The sequence below is a fragment of the Halichoerus grypus genome, chromosome 4, assembly GCF_964656455.1.
Source record: "Halichoerus grypus chromosome 4, mHalGry1.hap1.1, whole genome shotgun sequence".
In the NCBI taxonomy this organism is placed as follows: Eukaryota; Metazoa; Chordata; class Mammalia; order Carnivora; family Phocidae; genus Halichoerus; species Halichoerus grypus.
In genome coordinates this window covers 99,508,505-99,531,914 of record NC_135715.1, presented here as the reverse complement: position 1 = coordinate 99,531,914, position 23,410 = coordinate 99,508,505, and the positions used below count along the sequence as shown (strand labels likewise).

At 41.0% G+C, this 23,410-nt stretch overlaps 1 protein-coding gene across 5 annotated transcripts in view; it reads left to right on the top strand.

Moving 5' to 3' along the window:
• NCKAP5 (NCK associated protein 5) overlaps positions 1–23,410 on the top strand; it is a 973,576-nt gene that overhangs the window by 685,180 nt on the left and 264,986 nt on the right. For all 5 annotated transcript variants that reach the window (XR_013447087.1, XM_078070693.1, XM_078070694.1 and 2 more), the window contains one exon: positions 14,978–15,127. Coding sequence is in view for 4 of the 5 variants with exons in the window: in XM_078070693.1 (XP_077926819.1) it covers positions 14,978–15,127 (150 nt within the window). In the remaining variant the exon portion in view is untranslated. The remainder of the gene's footprint in view (positions 1–14,977; positions 15,128–23,410) is intronic.

Sequence of the window (23,410 nt, the reverse complement as noted above, 5' to 3'; positions counted from 1 at the left end):
GCTTCAGGGCTAGTGTCTGTGGTGATGGGGAGAATCTATAAAGTGGTCATCTGGTATCTTGGAGACAAGGACTGCAGAAGAAGTTGGATAATCTCACTATGTGGGTAGTCAAGGGCAGAAGTCATTTTCGCGTAGCTGTGTACAAGGTGGCCAGTCTCTGTTATCCTTGATTTTCTTGCTTTCTTTTTAAGATTTATTTATTTATTTGAGTGAGAGAGAGCAAGGGGAGGGGCAGAGGGAGAGAGAGAATCTCAAGCAGTCTCCCTGCTGAGCAGGGAGCCTGATGCAAGGCTCCGTCCCACGACCCTGAGATTATGACCTGAGCCAAAACCAAGAGTGGGCCACTTTACCAACTGAGTCACCCAGGCGCCCCTGCTATCCATGAGTTTCTAAGGGAAGATTTGCGTGACACCTGAATGTCAGCCATGGCGTAGAGATGAGCAGGGTAGTTAGCAAGTCGTAGGTGCTCCGAAGGAGGACAGTTATCTCTAGTATCTAGCCACCTCACTTTGCATATGAGAAAAACAACGTCACAGATAACCAAGGGGCTTTAACAAGGCCACACTGCCCATGAGTAGCAGACATGGAAGAGGAAACCAGTTCCTTAGCTAGTTTTCTATTTTCTCCCTCCCTGTGGCAAGAGAAGGTTGCCTAGCACTAAGATGACCATAGATGAATCTAGAAGACGATTTGTCAGAGTGAGGTGGAAGACCTGTAGGAGAGGTGTTTGTCTCAGGAGCCATGACTTGCCCAGTTCATTTATTCTTTAAATGCACATGATTTTGCACAAAGAGTGGCTATACAAGTTTTTGATGGATAAACATGACTTTTCTGATGATCTTTTAGGACCATGCTTATTTCTTGCTAACCTATCTGAATATCCTTCCCTCACTTACCAGGATGAATCATCTGGCAGGGTTACAGGTGTCTTCCCCAGACAGCCCTTTGCTTCGCCGCTCCCACTGTGGCTCTGAATGGCTTGTCAGAATGTACATCCCACTCGATGACAAAGAAGTACCTCAAGTGAGAGCTTCCTGCTGCTTTCAGGGGTTAGGGATAAAAATAATAGTTTTAATGTCAAAAAGCACACCGGGACAATATTTCTGGCAACATTTCTGCAATAAAATCTTTAGTCGGGTCCTACTCTATGCACTGAGTTTTGCCTGACTAGAGAGAGCAGGTATTATGTAAATTACACTAGAAAAAATGTGATATTCTTGCTTTATCCTTAAGTTCTATTTAGGTGCAAATAGGTGAGGCTTCTCTCTGATCTGACATGAGCCCCCAGGAGAATTAACTACATAATCCGTCCCTGACTTTCAAAAGTCTAACTAATGCACCTCATTAGAGCTTTTCTTTTAGGTATAACCCCAGGAAGGAAGGAGGTGGGAAGAATAGAGTACCTTGATTAGGAGTGGGTCTGTGAGTCTCCAGAAATTCCCAGGACATTTTAGGATAGATAACTCTATGGCTTAAACCCTGATGTGTTCTTGTGTGAGATGCATGTGGTGGGCATGTCAGTTAAAGGATAAGCATGCAAAATCTCATTTTCTAGGGGTGGAAATCAATTTAATGGTGCTTTTATCTTCAATGCAAATATTCTGTCACTCCATTGCTTTATGTTTCTGATGGCACAATACTTTATTCAAAATAGTTTTCTTTTGAAAGTACTTAAGAATATTTAAGTAGTTCGGTATTAATTTTACACAGTGTCATTAGGGGTAAAACAAGGTGATACCATCTGCATCGAATAGCATCATATTCAACAACATTGGATATTCACTGAGTGCATTCGTGTTGTGCAGGGTGTGGTGATGGGGTGTAATATGTAAAATGTTGTTCCTGCCCCTGATGGTCTTGAATTGTAATTGGGAGCTGGCAAACTGCATACAGTGTCTGTTTACTGAACTTAGAATGACATATTCTCTTCTCCATATAAGCTATTTATTGTTCTTGTTGCTGTTATTATTATTATTATTACTGGTCTTCTTATTACATTTGAAAACTTAAAGTATTCTTTCCTAGCAGAGGCAGTCACCTCCCAATTCACTGGTGTTTAACAAACACAGAAGATACATAAGTTTCTGCCAGCAATTATCAAAAAATATATATAGTCGGGATACCTGGATGGCTCAGATGGTTAAGCATCTGCCTTCAGCTTAGATCATGATTCCAGGGTCCTGGGATTGAGTCCCGCATCTGGCTCCTTGCTCATCGGGGAGCCTGCTTCTCCCTCTGCCTGCTCTGCCTGCCACTCCCCCTGCTTGTGCTTTCTCTCTCTCTCTTTCTGACAAATAAGTAAATAAAATCTTTAAAAAAAATTATATATATAATAAATATACAATAAAATATATATATATATTTTTTTTATTTTTTTAAAGATTTTGTTTATTTATTTGACAGAGAGTTAGCGAGAGCAGGAACACAAGCAGGGGGAGTGGGAGAGGGAGAAGCAGGCCTCCCGCCGAGCAGGGAGCCCGATGTGGGGCTCGATCCCAGGACCCTGGGACCATGACCTGAGCCGAAGGCAGACGCTTAATGGCTGAGCCACCCAGGCGCCCCAATAAAATATATATTTTTTGACCGTATTTTCTGAAACAAAAATTTTGACATATTAGTCATATGACAATGTATATTTACAGGGACAGTGAAAGTAAATTTTAAATTAATTTACTTTAAATTGAAATGTTTTCCAGGAATCTCAGACATGTGGCTGTTACAGACATATATAAAGACATCAGTAATACAGCACCCCACATACCACTCACTAGTTAACGACTGAATTATCAATTCCTTTGGGGATGGCCATTGCTCAGTTCATGAGCTCAGCTTCCCTCTGGAGGCTCTCTGGATCCCCTGTCTTGTGAATTCTTTCAAAAAACAGGGGCAGGGATGCCTGGGTGGCTCAGCCAGTTAAGCGTCTGACTCTTGATTTCAATTCAGGTCATGATCTCAGGCTCCTGGGATTTGAGCCCTGCATCAGGCTTCTCACTCAGTGGGGAGTCTGCTTGAGATTCTTTCTCCCTCTCCCTCTGCCCCTCCCCCGGCTCACGTGCACATGCACGCAGGTGCACTCTATGTCTGAAATAAATAAATCTTAAAAAAAAAAAAAAAAAACAGGGGCAGGGAAAATGGGGGCAGAGGAGGAAGAGAAAGATTGAGTGCAAATTTTGACATTAACTTATGAGTGATCGTTAATGACCTCCAAGTGTTTAAGTGTAACCATCAACCACTGAAATTCCTCATCTCCATGACACTCTGACTGTTGTTGGTTTCTTTATGCATATGTTACACTCAGACAACCATCCAGGGACTACAAGCATATAATTTCTGTTGCTAATCTTCTTAGATGTCCAGCCGTCTGGAGCATACCTTAAATGAAAATTATGGCTCAATTTTTTATACCATCCTATTCCACTGTGGAGTTTTCCTTTATGTAAAGTGGCTTTAGAATTTAACTTTTTTTTTAAGGAAATAAATGTTGCTGATAGATGGAACAGACAATAAAAGCATCATCTGAAAATTTATTAATATAACTTCCCAGAGCTGTTCAATATGGAAGATTGTTGGCAATATTGAGGAGTGTTTTGAGCGAAGAATAATGTGGAGTAGATATGAATTGATATGCCAATGGCCATGGGTTCATATTAGAGACATAAAGAAAACACTTTGTTCTCTTATCCATCATACACATTTAATCTTGGGTATTTTACCATGTGCTTAGATCACTTTGGAAGTCAAATCCAGGGATAAAAAAGAAGAGTTTTATATGTTTTTCCTGACAGTAGTAATGTTAAACTGTGAACAAATTGGGATGTTCTTTTAAAATCCTGTGATTTATATGACTCTATTTTCTCCCCTTTAAAATTTAGTATGCTAGGACTGAACAAAAGCTGCTAGCAATCCCTGAGAATGTTGTTATGGTGTTTGCTGAAGTGCAGTCTAAAGTAACAATATATTCTGTGCACCCTCCCCACCACCAGAAAACAAATGAGTAAATAAATCACAGACGCCAAAACCACCAGGGCACACTGGGGCAGTTGTCAGCCAGACGACTAGCCTCTACATTTGCATTTAGCTTGTATTCTGGTGTGTGTTTATTGTTTTGAACTAATTGAATCATCATTAACTATGAAAGTGGTAGTGGTTTGTTAAACCTATTCTGCTGATAGTCATCTGAGGCCAGACCTGACGTCTCTGATAAAATCACCCACTCCCTGGAAGAATGGCCTGGGAGCCTTGGAAGAGATGCCATCAGCAGCGTGGTTCATGGTTAGTTAAAGACTGCGATTCTCAGATAAAGTTATCACTAAGGAAAAATCTAAAGGGACAGGAGAAAGTCTAAAAGAAATACCCCGAGTCTGTGGAAAGAGCATGACAATTGAAATCAGAACAGCATTTAAATTCTGGCTCTCCCACTTACTGTGAATAACCTATCAGAGCCTGTTTTCTTGTCTGTAAAGGGGAGTCTAGACTATTTGCGCAATATCCCCATTCCTCTGAGCATGTACAATGGTATTATGAGGTTGTTTGGTTTAACTCTGAGGTGTTACACCGCTACTAGATGGTATTTATTATGTCTTTTATGTTCTGGAGGGAACTTGATGTTTCAGGCTAGCATCACCCAAGTCTCTGCCTTTATGTGATCAGTCCTAAATTATAGCTTTTTGTATTTTCACTATTAATTAGTAAGTGGATTTAATGCATGGTTGGATATTCACAATGAATAATTCTAATCCAACTTCTACAACTGTCTAGCTTTTCCAAAGTTGGATAGTTTGATGTCTCTTCACATTCCCTGTGGTCTCATTTTGCCATCTTCAAATTAGACAATTATATGTACTTGAGGTGGGTTTCTTTTTTCTTTTCTTTTCTTTTCTTTTCTTTTCTTTTCTTTTCTTTTCTCTTCTTTCTTTCTTTCTTTTTATCTTTCTTTCCCTCCTTGTTTTTCTTTTTCCTTTTTTTTAAAAAGATTTTATTTATTTATTTGACAGAGAGAGACACAGCGAGAGAGGGAACACAAGCAGGGGGAGTGGGAGAGGGAGAAGCAGGCTTCCTGCAGAGCAGGGAGCTCGATGCGGGGCTCGTTCCCAGGACCCTGGGATCATGACCTGAGCCGAAGGCAGACGCTTAACAGCTGAGCCACCCAGGTGCCCCTCTTTTTTTGTTTTTTTGTTGTGTGTGTGTGTGTGTGTGTGTGTGTGTTGAGCAGGGCTAAGACATAAAGGTAGTACCCATCAGAAAATGAAGGAATGTGCTAGAACACAGTGAAACTGTCAATAACATCCTCACAGTGCAGTCTCCATGTTGGCCTTGTGTCAACCATCAGAGTTAAAAATAATAAAAATAGAGAGATAGTAATTTATTTTTTAAATTTTTCTAAAGCCTTGTGACCAGAAGATACTTGGAATTATTCTTTCCATAAACATTGGTTGGGCATGATTTCCTGTGAGTGTTAGAAGTATCTTTCCCTAAACTCTGTTACTGTTGCTCTCCAGGCCTTTTCTGTTTCTTACAGGTAGGGAATGGAATGTGCTAAATGCAAAGGTTTCATTAGGTGACTTCTATCTTAGAACCTAAGAGAAGTACACAGCAAAAAAAGGAAAGGTTTTTTTCAAGGAAAAAGAAGTGAGAGAGAACATGCATGCTGGAAAAGAAGCATAGAGATTTTATGAGGCACGTTATCTTCTGGATCTAATCTTAATGGCATTCTGTATTAAAATCTCTGAACTTCAGCAGTATTTTAAATACTTATCCTTCCAAGCTGAGTTTTTACAGATGATCAAAATCATAGAAATTTAAAGCTAGAAGACACCTTTGGATTAGGCTATTTCTGTGCATTTTATTCACAGATGAAGAAATTGAGGGACAGAGAAATTATGTGACTTGACTAAAATCACACAGCTGGTTAGCAGCGGAGCTAGGACTGGAATGTAGATTTCTTATTTCTACTTGTTACGAAATTCGGTAAAAAAGTGGGGGGGGGGCCTGTGTTCCCACTCTTGATCAGAATAGATCACAGTGAGATGGAACTTAATGGCCCTCAAGAAACAGATGAGGTCAACTCTCCTTTTCTCCTATCAGATAAAAAATAAAAAACATGTGTCCAAACATGATACACACTGCCTTTTCCCTCTGCTCTGATTTGGGGTCCTTCAGTTATCCTTCTGGTCTTGAGCTGACCTAGTGTCACTCTCCTAAGGATGGTGTGGAAGACAGCAGGGCCACCATGTTGAGGTCAAGCCTTGCACTGCAACCAGGCAACCACATACCCAGTGGGACTGAAGAGGGGAGAGGGGGCAAAAATGTTTAAACTTCTTATATCACTTTTCTTTCCTTTTTTTTTTTTTAGATTTTATTTATTTATTTGACAGAGAGAGAGAAAGAGAGAGAGAGCACAAGCAGGGAGAGCAACAGAGGCAGAGGGAGAAGCAGGCTCTCCACTGAGCAGGGAGCCCAATGTGGGGCTAAATCCCAGGACCCTGGGATCGTGACTTGAGCTGAAGGCAGACACTAAACCAACTGAGCCACCCAGGCACCCCATCACTTTTCATAATATAGAAACTGTGGGGGTGCCTGGGTGGCTCAGTTGGTTAAGCATCTGACTCTCAATTTTGGCTCAGGTCATGATCTCAGGGTCCTGGGTTGGACCCCTGTGTCAGGCTTCACGCTTAGCAAGGAGTCTGCTTGAGGATTCGTTCTCTCCCTCTGCCCCTCTCCCCACTTGCTCTCTCTCTCTCTCTGAAATAAATAAATCTGAAAAAAGAAAAAAAAGAAATTTTGAACTCATCGTGACAGCCAGCTGCGCCTTTCCTACCTCATGTTAAGACGCTAATGGACAGATTTCTCCTTATTTCTCTTTAATACAAACAAGAAGCAAGCAAGCATTATTTTTAAATTAGGGAAGCTTTCCCAGCAGCAGAGTCATTTTTCCCTTTCATACTGCACATGTAGAACCTCTCTCTTGGAAAGTTAGTGTCCCTTGCCGTAAAAGCCATTAAAAGTAGCTATAAACTATTAATGCCATCTGTGAGAAGGAACAATCATAACTTTGTGGGCACCGGCGTCTTGGAACTCAAATAGAAATTTCCCAAGAGCATCTTATTACACTAATATAGAGTGGTTTCTATTATAGGTCAAAATCTGACATCTATTACTGAAGTAGAATTTAGCAAGTTATGGGTGAATATGTCCCAGTTGGCCTGGTTTACACCTACTGTCACCTATTATGAGTAGCCACTCTCCCCCTTTAGTCTCCAGTGGGTATTGGTTTGGATGACTAATTATATGTCCATTTTACATATTAATTGTAAGAATTAAGTATTCAACCTCAAAAGATTATCTGAAGTAAGTGATTTATGTTTTATGCTGAAGCCTCTTTGTCTAGAGGCCCGTAACCTTAAGCATGGATTAGAATTACCTGGGGTGTTCTCTAAAATTAAGGACTCCTGGCTCCACCGCCAGGTATAGTGATTCACTAGGGCCCAAGTTGGCCAAGGTATGTGCATTCTAAGCAAGCGACATTTCTTCCTTGCCCCTGCTACCTTGACTCTGATGCCAGTTGCTGTTGGCCTGCTATATGAACAACAGTGACCTCAGGAAATATAGGTATTTGTCATTGTTGGAGGAGCTGCAAACCAAAGAATCAGAATCACAAGATGATTTACAAACTATGAGGTCTCATTTTGTGAGATTGTCATTTTAATCATTGTTCAGTCAACTCCTACTTAGACGACTGCAGTAGTATCTTAATTTCCCCACATCTGTGTTAACCTCCCTCCCGCCCATCCTCCACAGTGTACCACAGAGCTGTTCTAGAACACAAATCGACCCTGTCACCTCCAACACACGCAGATATGCATGTGCGCACAGGAAAACAGTCAAGGGCTTCCCATTGCCCTTAGGCTTAAGGCAAAATTCCTTGGCTTGTGGCTTGGCCCTGTCAGCCCGTCCAGCTTCATTTCCCTCCTTTCAGACTTTTTAAATTGTCCTCTCTTCCTCCCACCTCATGGTCATTTCCTGGTTAACTCCCACGCTTTCCTGGCCTTTCTTTTGCATCCTTCTATTACTGATTCTCGAAATCTTTTCTGCACCACACATATAGCAGTGCTATTTTACGCTGGTTTGGGACATTTTGATTAGCTGTCTCCTTCCACAAGATGCTAAGCTCTGTGAGAACAGGAGCCACCTATGTTTTTATTCACCTTTTTTCCTCAGACATCTTCTACAGGGCCTGGCATGTAGGAGCTGCTCAGTAAATATTTATTGGATGGATGGATTAATTAATTAGTTATAAAGTAAGGTGACCACATGAAACCCTCCTTGATTCCCACTGTGTGCTAGGCTGGGGGAAGCTGGTGACCAAAAGATGAATGAGATACTTTTGGGGGAAGGGCATTATGATCATTTTCTTCCCCAATGTTTTTGAGTGAACAGTCGCCGGCCATCAGTGAAGAGCTATACTGCGTGCTCTTTGCTCCCTGGACTATCATGTGTCTGAGGTGGACTGATGCAACTTGAGCTTTGTGTTGATTGATCTTATTTTACATAGGCCTGATGATGCCGACTAGCTGAGAACAAAAGATGAGGGCTCCCCCAAAGGTGAATCATTACCCTGGTAACCACTTAGAGAAATTTACAGCTCTAAGGATTGCTTTATGTACTGACAAGGCAAAGTTTGATTTAAACCCTTGGATACTAACTGAGCTCCTAAATCTTTAGCTTCCCACGTACTGGCTGGTATTTGTTGAGGCAAACAAGCTTATGGTCTCAACCATATATGAAATATATGGGGAGTGAGAGTTGTTTGTGTGGTGGCCTCACTTTTATGGAATTCACTGCTGATTAAAGTCCATAAAGAACTAAAACATGAGAACAGGTCACCTCTGGAATCAACTTATTCTGTTCACAGCTTGGCATCTTCAGGCCTAGACTTGGCTTATTTTTCTTGTTTCTCTCATGGAGGTTCAAGAGAAGAAATTGTTTTCTTTAAAACCACGTTTCTGTTCTCTCTTTTGCCATGTGCATCATAGATGATTATTTGGCAAAGGAACTAAAATCTCTGATTGAGATGAGTTATTTACATGTGGATAGAATACATATACTTGATTTTTTACAAAAATATTCGCATGCTTTTATGAGTATGATATACACTCAATAGCTATCCTTTCTGAAATGGACAGTAGTCATCTGTCAATGGGGTATAGCCGTATTTCCAGCTCTCTCCAATTTTTGTCTGTTCTACCACTTTCTCTTTGCTTATTTCTCTTGCTCACCTACTTACTTAGTATATGTCCTGTCTACCGCCCTCTTTCTCCTTATTACATTATACTCTAACACTCTCACTGGGAAGTGATTAAGGAGGCAAGAGTGAAGAAAAGGACAGGACAGATTGCTCTACCTTCTGGTTTCAGGGCATTTTACAATGTAGAACACAGCAAAGTGTGCTTTTAGGACTGGTCTGAGTAGCATACAGATATGGTTTCTTGGGCAGTGTCACATCAGAGGCCTCACAAGCCTCCTCCCTGCCTGTAATGCCCTGCCCTGCCTGTAATGTCCATACCCTAGAGCCATCTAGAATGCTCCTGTGACTTCCAGCTCTCAGTGTCTGTGCCAGGGGGTACTTTTATGTGAGAAGTATGCATAGCCTCACTGCCTGTGGCAGGCTGGAAATGCCAGGAAACAGACACCCCAGGAGGTACTTTCAACCATTGATTCCTATGGGGTTGGTGCATTAACACCCCAACTACCTCACCCCTGGGGTGGGATGATTCTGAGCCTATGTTTGGCCCCATTTTCCTGAGTGTCCCATGGCTTTAGCTCTAAAGATTTTATTTATTTATTTGAGAGAGAGAGACAGAGAGAGCACAAGTGGGGCAGAGGGAGAGGGAGAAGCAGACTCCCTGCCTGACACTGGGCTCGATCCCAGGACCCTGGGATCATGACCTGAGCGGAAGGCAGACGCTTAACCGACTGAGCTACCCAGGCGCCCCCATAGATTTAGCTTTAGCTGCTTAATATTATGCCTTTAATGGCTCCAGTCTCTTCCCTGGTCACTTCCCCCCTGGTGTTCACTGTGTTTCTGAAATGAACTGCTTGTACTCAAATTCTTGTCCTTTAAGAACTTAAGCTAGAACTGGGTGTTATATGTAAGTGATGAATCACTAAATTCGACTCCTAAAACCAGCATAACACTATATGTTAACTATCTAAAATTTAAGTCAAAATTTGAAAAAACAATATTTAAAGAGAAAACCTATCTAAAGCAAAAAATAAGGAAATAAACCTAACTAGGTATAAAGTTAGTGGTAGAATCACTTTGAGAAAAATTATCATGACTTTAAAGCACTGTATTTTGACTATCCACACAAAGGCAAAAAAATACCTGCAAAGAAGTCTTAAATTGAATTCAGTAGGTTTGTATTTCTAATATTATTTTGAAGCTATTACAGTATTTTATATGTATGTCATATTTAATATCTATGTGTGTATATTACAATACAATCAAATAAGTAATTACAAAAAAAAAAAAAAAACTTAAGCTAGACACTAACGAGTGATTTAGAAATGCTAACTCGGGAATTAAGCTGTAAAGTGATATTTTTCAGGGGACCGCATTTGAAAAACCTTGACTTCTCCAGCAGCGCCCTTCATCCTCTGCCCCCTCTGCTTTGGAGGTCTCCTCTTAAGCATCCCCACCTGTGCTGCCCCTCTTCTCTTCAGTTCCTCTAACAACTCAGTTTTCTAGCTCTTGAAAAAGGTTTCCACTTATCTCTGCAACGCCCTTTGGCTACGCTTCTTTCTATTGCCTTCCCTTCCCTGCCAGACTTTCAAATAAGCATCTAAGAAAATTGCCTCTATTTTCTCTTTTTTTCACTTTCTGCTTAACCACTGACAATGCGGGGCGTCATCATCATGCTTTAGCTCTCCAGTCCCCACTAATACCCTTCTTATTAGAAAATGTAGAGGCTCTTTTTCTGTTCTCCTGCCGTCTCTATCACCATGGAGCATATTGATGACATTTCCTCCCTGAGAATGGTGTCTTGAGTAATTGAATTGTTAGAACTTCAGCAATGGAAGGCGCAGTTAGTTCAACCCCTTTCATTTTACATCGGGGGGGGGGGGACTGAGAACGAAAAAGGTTGGAGGATTGGCCCAGCAAGGTGCAACGGTGTAAGAACTGGGCTTTGAAGCCAAGGCTTCTGACCTTCCATCCAGTATGAGAACTGGTTTTGATAAGCCTTTGTCTGAAAACTTCACAGTGTTCCTAATTTTTATTCCTTCTCATATAAAGGTGTCCCTGCGGGTCTCCTAGCTCCTCTGCACAGCCCATTCTCCATGATGGCAGGATGTTTCTAAAATGTAAACCAGAACCTGTCACTTCCCTGATTAGCCTCCAATTCTTCTCTACTGCAGTTAGGATAGAGTCCGAACCTCTTTTCATGCCCTGCAAGACCTTTCATATTCCAGTTCTCTCTCTCTGGTCACATTTCCTGCTAGACTTGCTCCTACAATGACTCTGCTCTCTTACACGGACTCCCTCCCAGCTCACCAGCAAGGAAAGCTTAGCCCGGCCTCTGGGCACTGGTTTTGCTCTAACTTGTTTGGAATGCTTTTATCCCAGGCCATTGCTTGACTGCTTCCTCCTCATCATTTGGTCTCCGCTCAAATGGCCATTTCCTCTTACACTCTTTCACCTTACGCTGACATCCCCATATCTAACATTTTCTTTAGACACATCGCTGACCATTGCATCATGCTGTTTTATCTTCTTCATAGCATTTACCACTAGCTACAATTACATAACTTCCTGATTTGACTTGGAGTTTAGCAGGTTTCCCATCATTAGAATATAAACTTATAGAATACAGAACTTTTGTCTTGTTTGCCATATCTTCAGCACCCAGAACAGCAAATGGCCAGGAGTTCACACTCAATAAACTTTTGTAGGATGAACAAATCAATGAATGGTGTCTGAATTTTTATTTCTCATTTCCCAGAATCTTTTCTCTTTTATTCTACAATCCTGTACTCAACTACTCTCTCAATGTTTCTTTGTGTGTGTACTGTCATCAAACTGGTTTTCTCATAAACCAATAAGGACAAAACTTATTCCTCTCTGGGAGCCTTTGTTTCAGTTTTCTCTTCAACCCCAAATCCCACTGTTTGTTTCTTTAACTATTCAAGTTGTATTACTGTGTCAAAGCGTAAGTCATGTTACATTTCCATGAAATCACATCCCACAGTCCCCATTGATCACCCGTTTTTCAAACTATGTAAAATCACCCATGCATGTTATGCAATCTAAACGCTCACATATAATCTATATCATCTTGAATTGTTTCCAGTTGTTTTATATAATAACATTTAGGCACTGTGCCTAGACACTTCAAGTGTGTGTGCATATGTGTGTGTGCATGTACAGTCAATCCTATTTTTGGATTTTGTATTTCTGAATTCACCTACTCCCTAAAATTTGTTTACAATCAAATTGTGCGGTGCTTTGATGATAAATCACGGACATTCGCAGGGTAGTGAAAACCTTGAGGCACCTGACACATACGTTCCCAGCTGAGGTCAAACAAGGCACCACTCTGATTTCTTGTTTTTGACCTCCTACTGTAAACAAGTGTCCTTTTGTGTTCCATTTAGTGCCACGCTTTTCATATTTTATGCTTTTTATTAGTGATTTCAGTGTTTAAAATGGCCTTCAAGCATATTGCTGAAATGCTGTCTAGTGTTGCTAAGGGTAAGAAGGCTGTGATGTGCCTTATGGAGAAAACAGGTGTTAGATAACTTTGTTCAGGTAGGCATTACAGGACTGTAGGCTATTAGTTCAATGTTAATGAATTAACAGTATATATTAAATAACGTGTCTTTAAATAGAAGCACTCATAAAACAAGATTGTGTATTGATAAGTGATGGAAATGTTGCCTACAGGAACCTAACCCTGTATTTCCCCTAGGAGCAGTATTTGCTAATTCACTGTTCATGACAACTTTATAGAACAGAATTACCAGAAATAATGAGAATTGATTGTATATATGTGTATACTGTATTTGTTGGCATTAACTTCACTTAGGTAGTTAGAAGACAAAGAAACCAAGAGTTATTGAAATTTAGTAGTTTGCCCAAGATATTTGCTAAGCTGGTAAATGGTAGATCTGGAACCTGGCTGTATTACTCTGAAGTCTTTTGGCTTCTCATTTGCCACACCAGTGGCTCTTGTTTGTTTTAATTAGTTGTAGAGCCCTAATTACTAGAAGAGAGAGAGGGAGGAAGAGAGTGCAAATACAAGTGGAATTGGCTGAAAGAGCAGTGAAAAACCATAATTATTACAGAAAAATAGATGTAGATGATATTTTTTAAAAAACAACTTGCTTTATAGTCCCAGTTTAAGGTTTAATTACAGTCTCAAATCTTCATTTCCAAGTTGACTTGGCAACTCTACATATTTCATGTTCCTTATCATGAAATGAAAGTATGACAAGTAACCAGACCTTAAGGAATCAAAACCATAAAAATACTGTCATGACCTGGATTTTTGTCCTGCCCTGAGGATGTCCACCTTAAACTTGCATGACATTTATCTGAGCTGAAATCATCCGTGATATGGAAGTGAACACATCTGCATGTTATATCTGGTTAGACATGCCAAGGCCTGATTTCATAAAGAGCTGTCACCCTCCTAATCAATTGTGCATTTCTACAGAGAGATGACAGGAGAAATTATAGCTTGAAATTTATATAAATCTATATAAAACAGATTAACATGGGTTAAGTTATTATGTGGTCTCCAGGTGTATGTATGTATGTATCTATCAATACATATTAACACATATGTACATACATATTAAGATCTATTTTTACATACTTTATAATTTACTTTCAAAAAATAAGTTAAACATTTTTAGTAGCACTTTTGTGAACACAGTTTGAAAAACCGACTTTTCCCCCTCTAAGTAGATTTTATAAGGGCCTAGAGATTCCTAGGCCCTGAAGATTCCTAGCTTTTTTGCTTCCTGTTGGCAAATGATCTGAATTAATGCTAAGTATAAAGAAGTCTCTCACCATTGATAATCCAATTTAGCCCACATGGTTGACAATCAGTTGTATTAAGACAACAATTTCTGCAGTGTCTGGCTTAGAATTCAATAGTGTGATGGAATGATGTCACCTGGTTCTGTCACATAAGGGTCTTAATATATGTACAGAATGGATGAGATTTTTTTTTCATATGATATTCTCTTGACATTTCTTTTTCACTTGAAAACAAGAGGTAATCATAAGGCTCAAATTAACACTTCTCAACTTCCAAAAGCTGCCAGAGATAAGGTTGAGTGAGGAGCTTCCAACAGGGAAGAAAGACAAGATAACAACATTTTGTCTGCCTCAAGGCTATACTACAAATCCTGGAGTGTTAGAAAAGGAACTAAAGGGTCCTTAAGAGCTGTGTCATCAAGCCAAAGGAACTAATTGGTTTCAACTTAGAATTCCGAAATCACTCTCATTTCAGTATTTCATAATATTTTATTTTCTCTTAGAATAATTAAATAGTTGCATGTCCAGTGACTTTAACGATCCTCTTTTGGGGAGCTAAGCTCTTCACAAGTCAAGGTATCAAGGTTGATTTGTTTTTTCCTAGTTTAGAGTATAGCTGAATTCCATGGTGCAGATAAAAATGGATTACCCCCATGATTCCACCTAAGGTTTTGTTGGCTGGGTCAGCTTCTCCAACAGGGCAGAGTTCGGCGTTCCGAGGTATTGGCCCAATGGCTTTGTCTTGCCAGCATTCATTAATTTATCTATTGTGTTTTACTAATATAACACCACTGAGAATTTGTTTAGCAAAATCTTCTCTACCTCAGCCCCCAAAAGAACATAAAAGTAATAGAGAGGTTCCAGAATTTTCAGCCTTATACTCTTGCTTATTTTTCAGGGGAGATTATTGAAAACAGTAATTCTTTCTCGATTCAGGAAAAACTGTCAGAGGAAGAGAGAAAACACAAGGAAACTTTGGAAGGTCTTCACATGGTGGTGGACGAGGACTCGAGGAGCGAAAGCAGCAGTGCAGACGAGGGGAAAGAAAACACCAAATTCCTGTTGGAAAGATTGAAGACTCTAGAGGTAAGAAATGAAACAATTTTTACATGTTTAAAGAAAAATGACAGTGCTTTGCTTCTTTTATTGACATCAGTTTTGAGTGAGTATAAGTCTTCCTTTCTCAGTTCTAGACGAATAGGATCCCTAGTATCTCCCATTGTGATTCATTTGTCACTGATGAGCAAAAAGTTAAAATTTGTAGCCCTGAGAGTCTTGACCTCATGATTCTGATTGCAATGCCTTAGAAAGCGTACATAGGACAATAATTCATTTTAAATTCAGTTCGGCCCTCGAACTGGATCAGGACTCCTAAAATTGCATGCTCCGTGAGGAAAGGTGCTGTGTGGTATTTCACTTTGCTTTCCCCAATATATAATATAAGGAATAATTGAGCGAATGAATAAATAAAACTATCCAGTACTATATAAAGATGACTGCAAGAAAAAAATCAAATTTTTAAGTAGTCTAAGCATTTCTTTAAAAAAAAAAAAAATCTGTGCAGAAGTTCGACATGTAAAACAGGTAGAAGTGAAGCTGAGCTAAGGGCACTTTAAGGAGGATCTGGAGCTACCACAACCCTCCAGGACAATCTGAAACCACTGGTCTCTTACTGAGTGGCCTTTGGCATCACTGCACATGCTAATTCCTCAATGTTTATAGCAGTCCTCAGAGAACATTCCAGTTATTAGATCTTGATTGATATCTCACATGCTGAAAGACTCAGTGAAGGTGGCTTTATCTACAAATTGGCTTAGCACCCTGAACAGGGACATAGTTACTTTTAAGCCTGACTATGGTGAGCCCATTTCATCTTAACTAGGTGCAAGGGACCTTCAGCTAACATCTAAATATAGAGTTCAACAATAGGGTTGACAGAAGCCTGAAAATAAATGTGAAGAAACAAGATCCAGTGAGGTCTTGTTTTCTATGCTGGGTTACTGCAGTTCTACCTCCAACCCACCATGTTGTCTATAGTGAGCACACCCTTTCTAAACTAATTTCCTCAGCAAAGGTAAAGCAAAAGAGTTCAGATTATGGACTTTGGAGCCAGATTCCCAGGGTTTTGTTTGAATCCCAGTTCTGCTCCTTTCTAGTTTTGAAACCTTCGGTCCGTTCACTAGGCTCTGGGCTTCTGTTTACTCAACTGCAAACATGGGGATCCTAATAGTAAGCTACCTTCCAGGGCATTGATGCCGATGAAATGAGTTAATATTTGTGCGGTGGTACCTGGTACATGGCTTTCTCCATGCACCCACTCCAAGGCTCCTGACTTTGTTATATCATTTTTTTTTTTCTATTTCTCTTGATTTAGCAATTAATACAAGAACTATGAGTGGAAAAACTGAGCTACTCCACACACGAGTGACAGGATGGACAGACAGGTTGAGCAAGTGATACCAAACATGGGGCAGAAGAGAAGTCAACTTAGGGAATGTCTGGCAGCCCCATGGGGCACACAGCCAGGAATCCTCCTTGTCTCCCCAGAGCTTCTCACACTTGTGTCGTTTTTAAGAAAGTCACTGAGGAAGGTGGGAAAGCCTTCTCAAGGGAGACTGAGGTTGCGGTCTGAGAGCTTTGAGAAAGTCATAGCTTCATCTAGAGTTTGAATTACCTGGATTTAATAGTAGAAATTTAGTTGCTACTACAATTTCTTATTTCCCTAGACCCGTGTACTTAAATTGTTAGTTTTATTCCTAATTACAGTGACTCTAGCTCTTAGTTCATCTAATTGTCACTGAGACAGCTTTATGAAGGACATTTCATTTAATCAAACAAAGAGGTATTTTAAAAATATCTTTGGCAGGAAATGTTTCTTAACCCCTCACTGAGTAAAAGAGAAGCGGTATTTTTTTTCTTTCACAGAGGTCTTTATACTTCAGGCAACAACTCTTGCGTCCAGCAGTAGTTGGATGCAATAGATGATATCTCTAAGTGCCATTAATCCCTGCAATTTTAATTCACAAAAACATTTTATTTTCTAAATTAATTTCTTCTGGTCAGTGTCACTGCTTGTTTCCTAAAAGTCTTTGCTCAATATTAAGTAAACTCTCTCCTTACCCACAATTCTCACTACTACCCATTTGAACTTGATCTTTAGTTAGCTGTTTCCTCCAAGTCCTTCAGCTGCAGGGCATTTCTCCCTTGCCTGTTTCTGCAGCTCCGTTCCCAGCCTGACAAGAGAACATGGCCAGCTTGTTCTCACATGCTACGTCTCCCTCCACAGGGTTATGCGGGGCTCTGTACTCGGTCCCTGCACTCCACTCATGGCCTCATTCCATACCCCCCCAGAGCTCATCAAGGTATTTTGCTAAATAAAACATTTACCTTCCAAAAACAGCTCCAGGGCCAGCAATCAAAATAATAATTAATATTCTCTCTCTCTCCATCTCTCCCCGCCCTCCTCTCTCTTTTGTCTGAGCATTTGGCCACTATTCTCCCTGGGCCTAAATTGTAAGATTCGTTTAGGGTCCTGGTGTCTGGCGGAGGGGCTGTTTGCTGTATTTTATATCTGTGCCATACGAGCCACACGGGTGGTAAAGATGCCACTTGCACATTTTCTGTTGCCTTTTAAGTGCCAGGTGTAGTGTTTTCTATGTTTTCTAAAAAATTCTCATTTTCAAGACTTGGGTTTAAGAGACTGCTTACTCAACTTAGGATCAAACTCAGTATTTTCAACAGCTCTGCCCTGTCACAGTCTCTGTCTATCAAATGCCACCCCTCTCTCCTACCCCATCCACGACCACTGAGTCAAGGGATTTTCCCAGATTTGACCTCCACAATCCATTGACTTGACCTTGTGTCTTCCCTGTTCCCTTGTGTCTGCCCTGGATTTTGGCCTCAGGCCCCGGATCTGCTTATGGGCATGTTCCTTAAAATACATGATTTGCTTGCCTCAGGCCTCCCTCTGTACATTCCCACTTGCCCTTTCTAATCACTCATTGACCAGCTTCACACCTGACTAGAAATCAAGCTGGACATGCCTTTTGCTGAGTCTCAACTCCCACGGCATCTCTGATTCCCAAACTCTAGCCAGGGGGAGAGCAGGCCTGAGACAACCTGGGAGTTCTGAGCCTTCAGGTAAGTGCTGATGCCTTAGCTATAGCCTCAAGGTCAGAGGAACTTGGCTTCTTATACAAAAGATTTATTTTGGGCAGAAAAACATGGCAATTAAATGTGCTAAAGTGAATAACAGCGTTTTCTACTTAGTTATACCTTTCCATGAAAGTATGACAATTAAAGTGCTAAGCATAAGCATTTTTGTTAATCAGTAATTCCTATTTAAAATGAGGTAGTTTAAAATAGTAATTCTCAAAGCTGTCTGCACATCACAATTACATGTTGAGTTCATATTCAAATAGGTATTTATTGAATACTTTCTATGGGCCAAATACTAGGAGTAGATCAATTCTCATGGTCCAAAACCCCAGTGAACAGAGATAGAAACTACACACTTAAATAATAAATAAGCAAGCAAACAAACAAATAGACAAATGCGTGCCTCTGAATAAGAAAATCCAGGTGATAATAGTCATGGAGAGAGTAGGGGGTGGAAATGAGAGACTTATTTACCTACAATGGTGGCTGATTACCATGCCATTTGGGTGCAGTATAAATAACACAAGGGAGGGGCATCTGTGTGGCTCAGTTGGTTAAGAATCTTCCTTCTGCTCTGGTCATGGTCTTGGGGTCCTGGGATCGAGCCCATAGTCAGGTTCCCTGCTCATGGGGGGAGTCTGCTTCTCCCTTTCCCTCTGTCCCTCCGCACCCTGGCTCCTCTTCCTGGGCACTCTCTCTCTCTTTCTCTCTCAAGTAAATGAATAAAATCTTTAAAAATAAATAAATAAATAACACAAGGGAGACAGCTGTATGAAGATCTGGACAAAGGACAAGGAGAAACTGCAAGTGGGGAAGCCTAGATACATGGTGGAAATGTTGGCAAGTTAGAGGAACAGAAGAAAGAAATTTGCCCTGAAACACAAGTATAAGGTTAAAAAATGGGAAGAAGATAAAGTCAGAGGGGGTAGACAAGGGTCAGACCCTTTAAAGCCTTATAGGCCACAGTCACAGTAAAGACTTTGAATATAATTATACATTTAAAGGGAAGCCAATAGAGATTGTTTACTAGGGAAGTAACATGGTCCAACTTGTGCTTTAGAAAGACAACTTTTGCAGTTCGGTGGGCTAATAGCAGGACAGGAAGTCTAGGCAGGAGATTCTTTTAGATTCCAGATGGAAGTTGTTAGTAGACTAGTCTAGAGCAGGTAAGTAGGACTAACAGGAAATAATAATATATAATAATATCATTAGACTAGGGGCGCCTGGGTGGCTCAGTCGTTAAACGTCTGCCTTCAGCTCAGGTCATGATCCCAGGGTCCTGGGATCGAGCCCCGCTTCGGGCTCCCTGCTCGGTGGGAAGCCTGCTTCACCCTCTCCCTCTGCCCCTGCTTGTGTTCCCTCTCCCGCTGTGTCTCTCTCTGTCAAATAAATAAATAAAATCTTTAAAAAAAAAAAAAAAATAATAATATCATTAGACTAGTGGACTAGAGGGGAATAATGATGACGACAATGGTGACAAGCCCTGACATAGAGCTTAGTATGTTCAAGCACTGTTCCAGTTTATCTTTCTATACATATACGCACTATTTTAATCGCTGTAATAACCATGTGGGGGGAGGGGAGATATGATTATCTCCATTTTACAGATGAGGAAACTGAGCCCCCAAAAGTTGGGTAAGTTACCCAAGGTTATGTAGTCAGTAAGTGTGAGACTCAGAATTTGAACTCCACTATGGTTCCATTATGCTATGCTGATAAGAAATGATCAATTGAGTGTGTGTTGTAGAAGTAAAACCTATTGGAATTACTGAAGGATTGGATGTGGAATGTATGAGAAAATATGAAATCAAGAGTGACTTTTAGGTTTTCAGCCTTAGCAACTGAGTTACAGCAGATTTCTGAGAAAGGCCAGCCTCAGAGCAGAGGGGACTTGGGGGAAGGAATATACAATCATCAGTTTATTTTGTCCATGTGAAGTTGAGATTCCTACTAAACATTCAAGTGACGATGTTTGGTAGGCCTTTGGATATCCAAGGCCAAGGTCAGGGCAAGAGATATGGATTTCAGAGTCATCAGCATATAGATGGCATTCGACGTTGTGGGACTTAGTAAAGCCAGAAGTAAGTGTAAATGTGGACCATAAGAGGGCAGAGGACAGAGCCCTGCGCTGCCCCGCCATTAGAGGTCCAGCAGAGGAAGGAGAGCCAGCCAGTGAGCCTGGGAAATAGTCTTAGTGAGGTGGGAGGAAAATCAGCAAGGTGAGGTGTCATAGAAGTCTAAAGAAGAAAGTATTTCAAGGGCAGCCTTGTCAGTACCACTAACAGAATAAGAAAGGTAAAGCACAGAGTCCATCACTGGCTCTGGCAAGGGATGGGGATAGCTAAAAGCTTGACGACAACAGCTTCTGATTGGAGCAGGTAAGACGAAAGGAGGTGGAGACAACACATACAGACAGCTCTTTTGAGAGGTCTTCCTGTGAAGTGGAGATGACATGGAGACAGTCACGCCAAAGAGAGACACAGTACAAGAGAAGCTCTTAACAACAGAAAGCAGGGGACCGTTGGTGGCACACTAGTGTACCGATGGGAGTGATCCAGTGGAAAGGACAAAAGCCATGATGCAGGACAGAGAAATAGAAATCTTGGAGTGAAACCTGCAGGGGGTGAAACTCATGCAGAAACAGCTTCTAAAACTTCAGATGCCTAGTTGACAACCTGGGAAACTCCCAACTCTTGAAGTCTGAAATGGAATCAACATCTGTGTGGTCATAAAGCCCTGCGGGGGAATCAGATGCACAGCCAGGGCTGAGAACCACAGATGAGAGTCTTCGAGTGATATTAAAAGCTCTTCAAACACCTCAGGTCCCGTTCAGTAGAACTGGGTAGAACTTTCCCCAGATCTTCAAACTCCAATGCAGCAGCCCCACCCACCCTCACGTGCCCAGTGCCAGGGAGCATTGGAGCCTGAGGAAAGCTTGCAATCACAACCCTCTTCCTCCCCACCTTGATGGCCCCCCTGACATGGCAGTGGGTATGATACACCCAGGCTTAGCTTTGGCTCTTTGCTGATGGGAGGAAGTCTCATTTCTTAGCATTCCCAATTGGCTTTAAGTTCTTACCTTCTCCTTCCTCTCGCTTTTATCCTCTCCTATCTTAAGATGACATAAAAAGACATTTTAAATATAAAGAAACATGCTGGTGGTAGTCTGAATAGAAATCCTTAACTGTTTCCTTCTCATCTTTAAATTCTGTGACAGTCTGCTGACAGGTACCTCCAGACATCCCTGTCTTGAAGCATCTGGTGTATATCTTTCTCCTGATTAATTTGTATCCAACTCTGGGTCACCTAGCAACAATCACTAAACTAGGATTAGAGACAAAAACTCCTCTTTGGCAAAGGGGCTTGAAGTTAAAAAAGAAATTCCTATGTCAGTATATAACTTTATACTAGCAATTTTCTGATTATAAAAGTAGCCATCACATCATAGGAAGTTAGGAAAATATAAGGCAATAGAGAAATTGTAATTATACCACTCAGAAATATCTGCTGTTGACATTTTGGCATGTCTATTTCCATTTTTTTCCTGTTGTACTTAATCAAATTAGGAAATTATAAAATATCACTTTATACTGTTTATAGTTTGCTCTTTCACATAATATATCAATACTGTTTTTCCATCTTATTCAGTAGTTCTTAAAATATGATTTAACGGCTGTGCAGAAATTTATCAAATGAATGCAGAGTACCATTTATTTAATATCTTTCCTTTGGTTACTTAGGTCATTGACACATTTTCATTATTATAATGTTGTGATGAGAATCTTGGTACATAAACCTTTTTACACATACTTTTTTTTTTTTTAAAGATTTTATTTATTTATTTGACAGAGACACAGCGAGAGAGGGAACAGAAGCAGGGAGAGTAGGAGAGGGAGAAGCAGGCTTCCCGCTGAGCAGGGAGCCCGATGTGGGGCTCGATCCCAGGACCCTGGGATCATGACCTGAGCCGAAGGCAGACGCTTAACGACTGAGCCACCCAGGCACCCCCACACATACATTTTAATAGAATATTAAAACATGCCCATTCTTTTAAAAAAAGTTATGCAAGTAGGCCATTAGATTTCTTCATATCTAGTTAAGAATAAGTGGCTCTCTAAAATGAAGAACTCCAGAAGAGACTCCAGAAGGATCAGCACCTCTAGGGAAAAGCATCCAACCCACCCTTTAAGTCACCACTCTTGTTGCTCAGTATAGGATAAAATGAGCGGAAGGTCCATGGGCTGCTGAAAGTTTTAGAGACCTGAATCCTTGGAAGACTTTACAGTGCAGGCCATCCTGTTGCTCTTTCAGGGAACTCTGTTCATGATTGTTCTTTCAATTGCAAGTTACAGAGGCTTTAGTTAGGCTGATGTAAGCAAAAGCGTGTTCGTGGAACTAGAAATGGAGGCGTAACAATGGATGGAGGCCAAGTGCATGCAGAGGTTCAGACCAGGTCAGGGCGCTGTTTGCATCTCTCAGCTTTGCTCTCCTCTAAGTGGGTTTCAGGCTCTCTGATGCAGTCTCTCTTAACTTGTTGGCAAAAATGGCAGCCAGAGGCTTCTAGGTCAGTGTGCCACCGAATCAGCAATACCAGGGAGAGGACTGTTTCTCTTTCTAGTAGGTCCACAAGAACTCCTAGGCTCCAGAGAGGGATGTCATATGCGTGTGTTCACATCCTGGCCATTGGAGGGTAGAGCATCTCAACTGACAATCCTATAAATTCCATGCTTTGGCAAAGTTCTAATATTTTGGTTATTTCAATGTCAGAAACGCTCTCATATCACTCAGGAAGGTAGGTTGCTACTTAGTCTTGCCCTTTACTTCTGCGGCATCCTCTTTCTTCTTCTGACTTCCCCCTCTCCTCCTCCTCCTCCGCCTCCTCCTCCTCCATCTCCTCCTCCTGCTCTCCTTCTCCTTCTCCTTCTTCCCCCTCCTTCTCCCTTTCCTCTTTTTCACTCTCTCACTCCTTCCTCTGTCCCTTCTTTGGTATCTCTAGGCCTGGGCTGCTACTGGATGCCGCCTTACAAAAGATCCACGGAACATTTTCTCTGTCCTTGAGATACTCAGGTTGTTGGAAGGCAGACAAAAATATGCTAATTGAAATAATGAACTTAATACATATTACAATTTCAAAAAATGTTAAAAATTGTGTACAAGAGTCCATGAAACACCAAGGTAGAAGTGCCTGACTGGATCCTTTTTAGAGAAGGC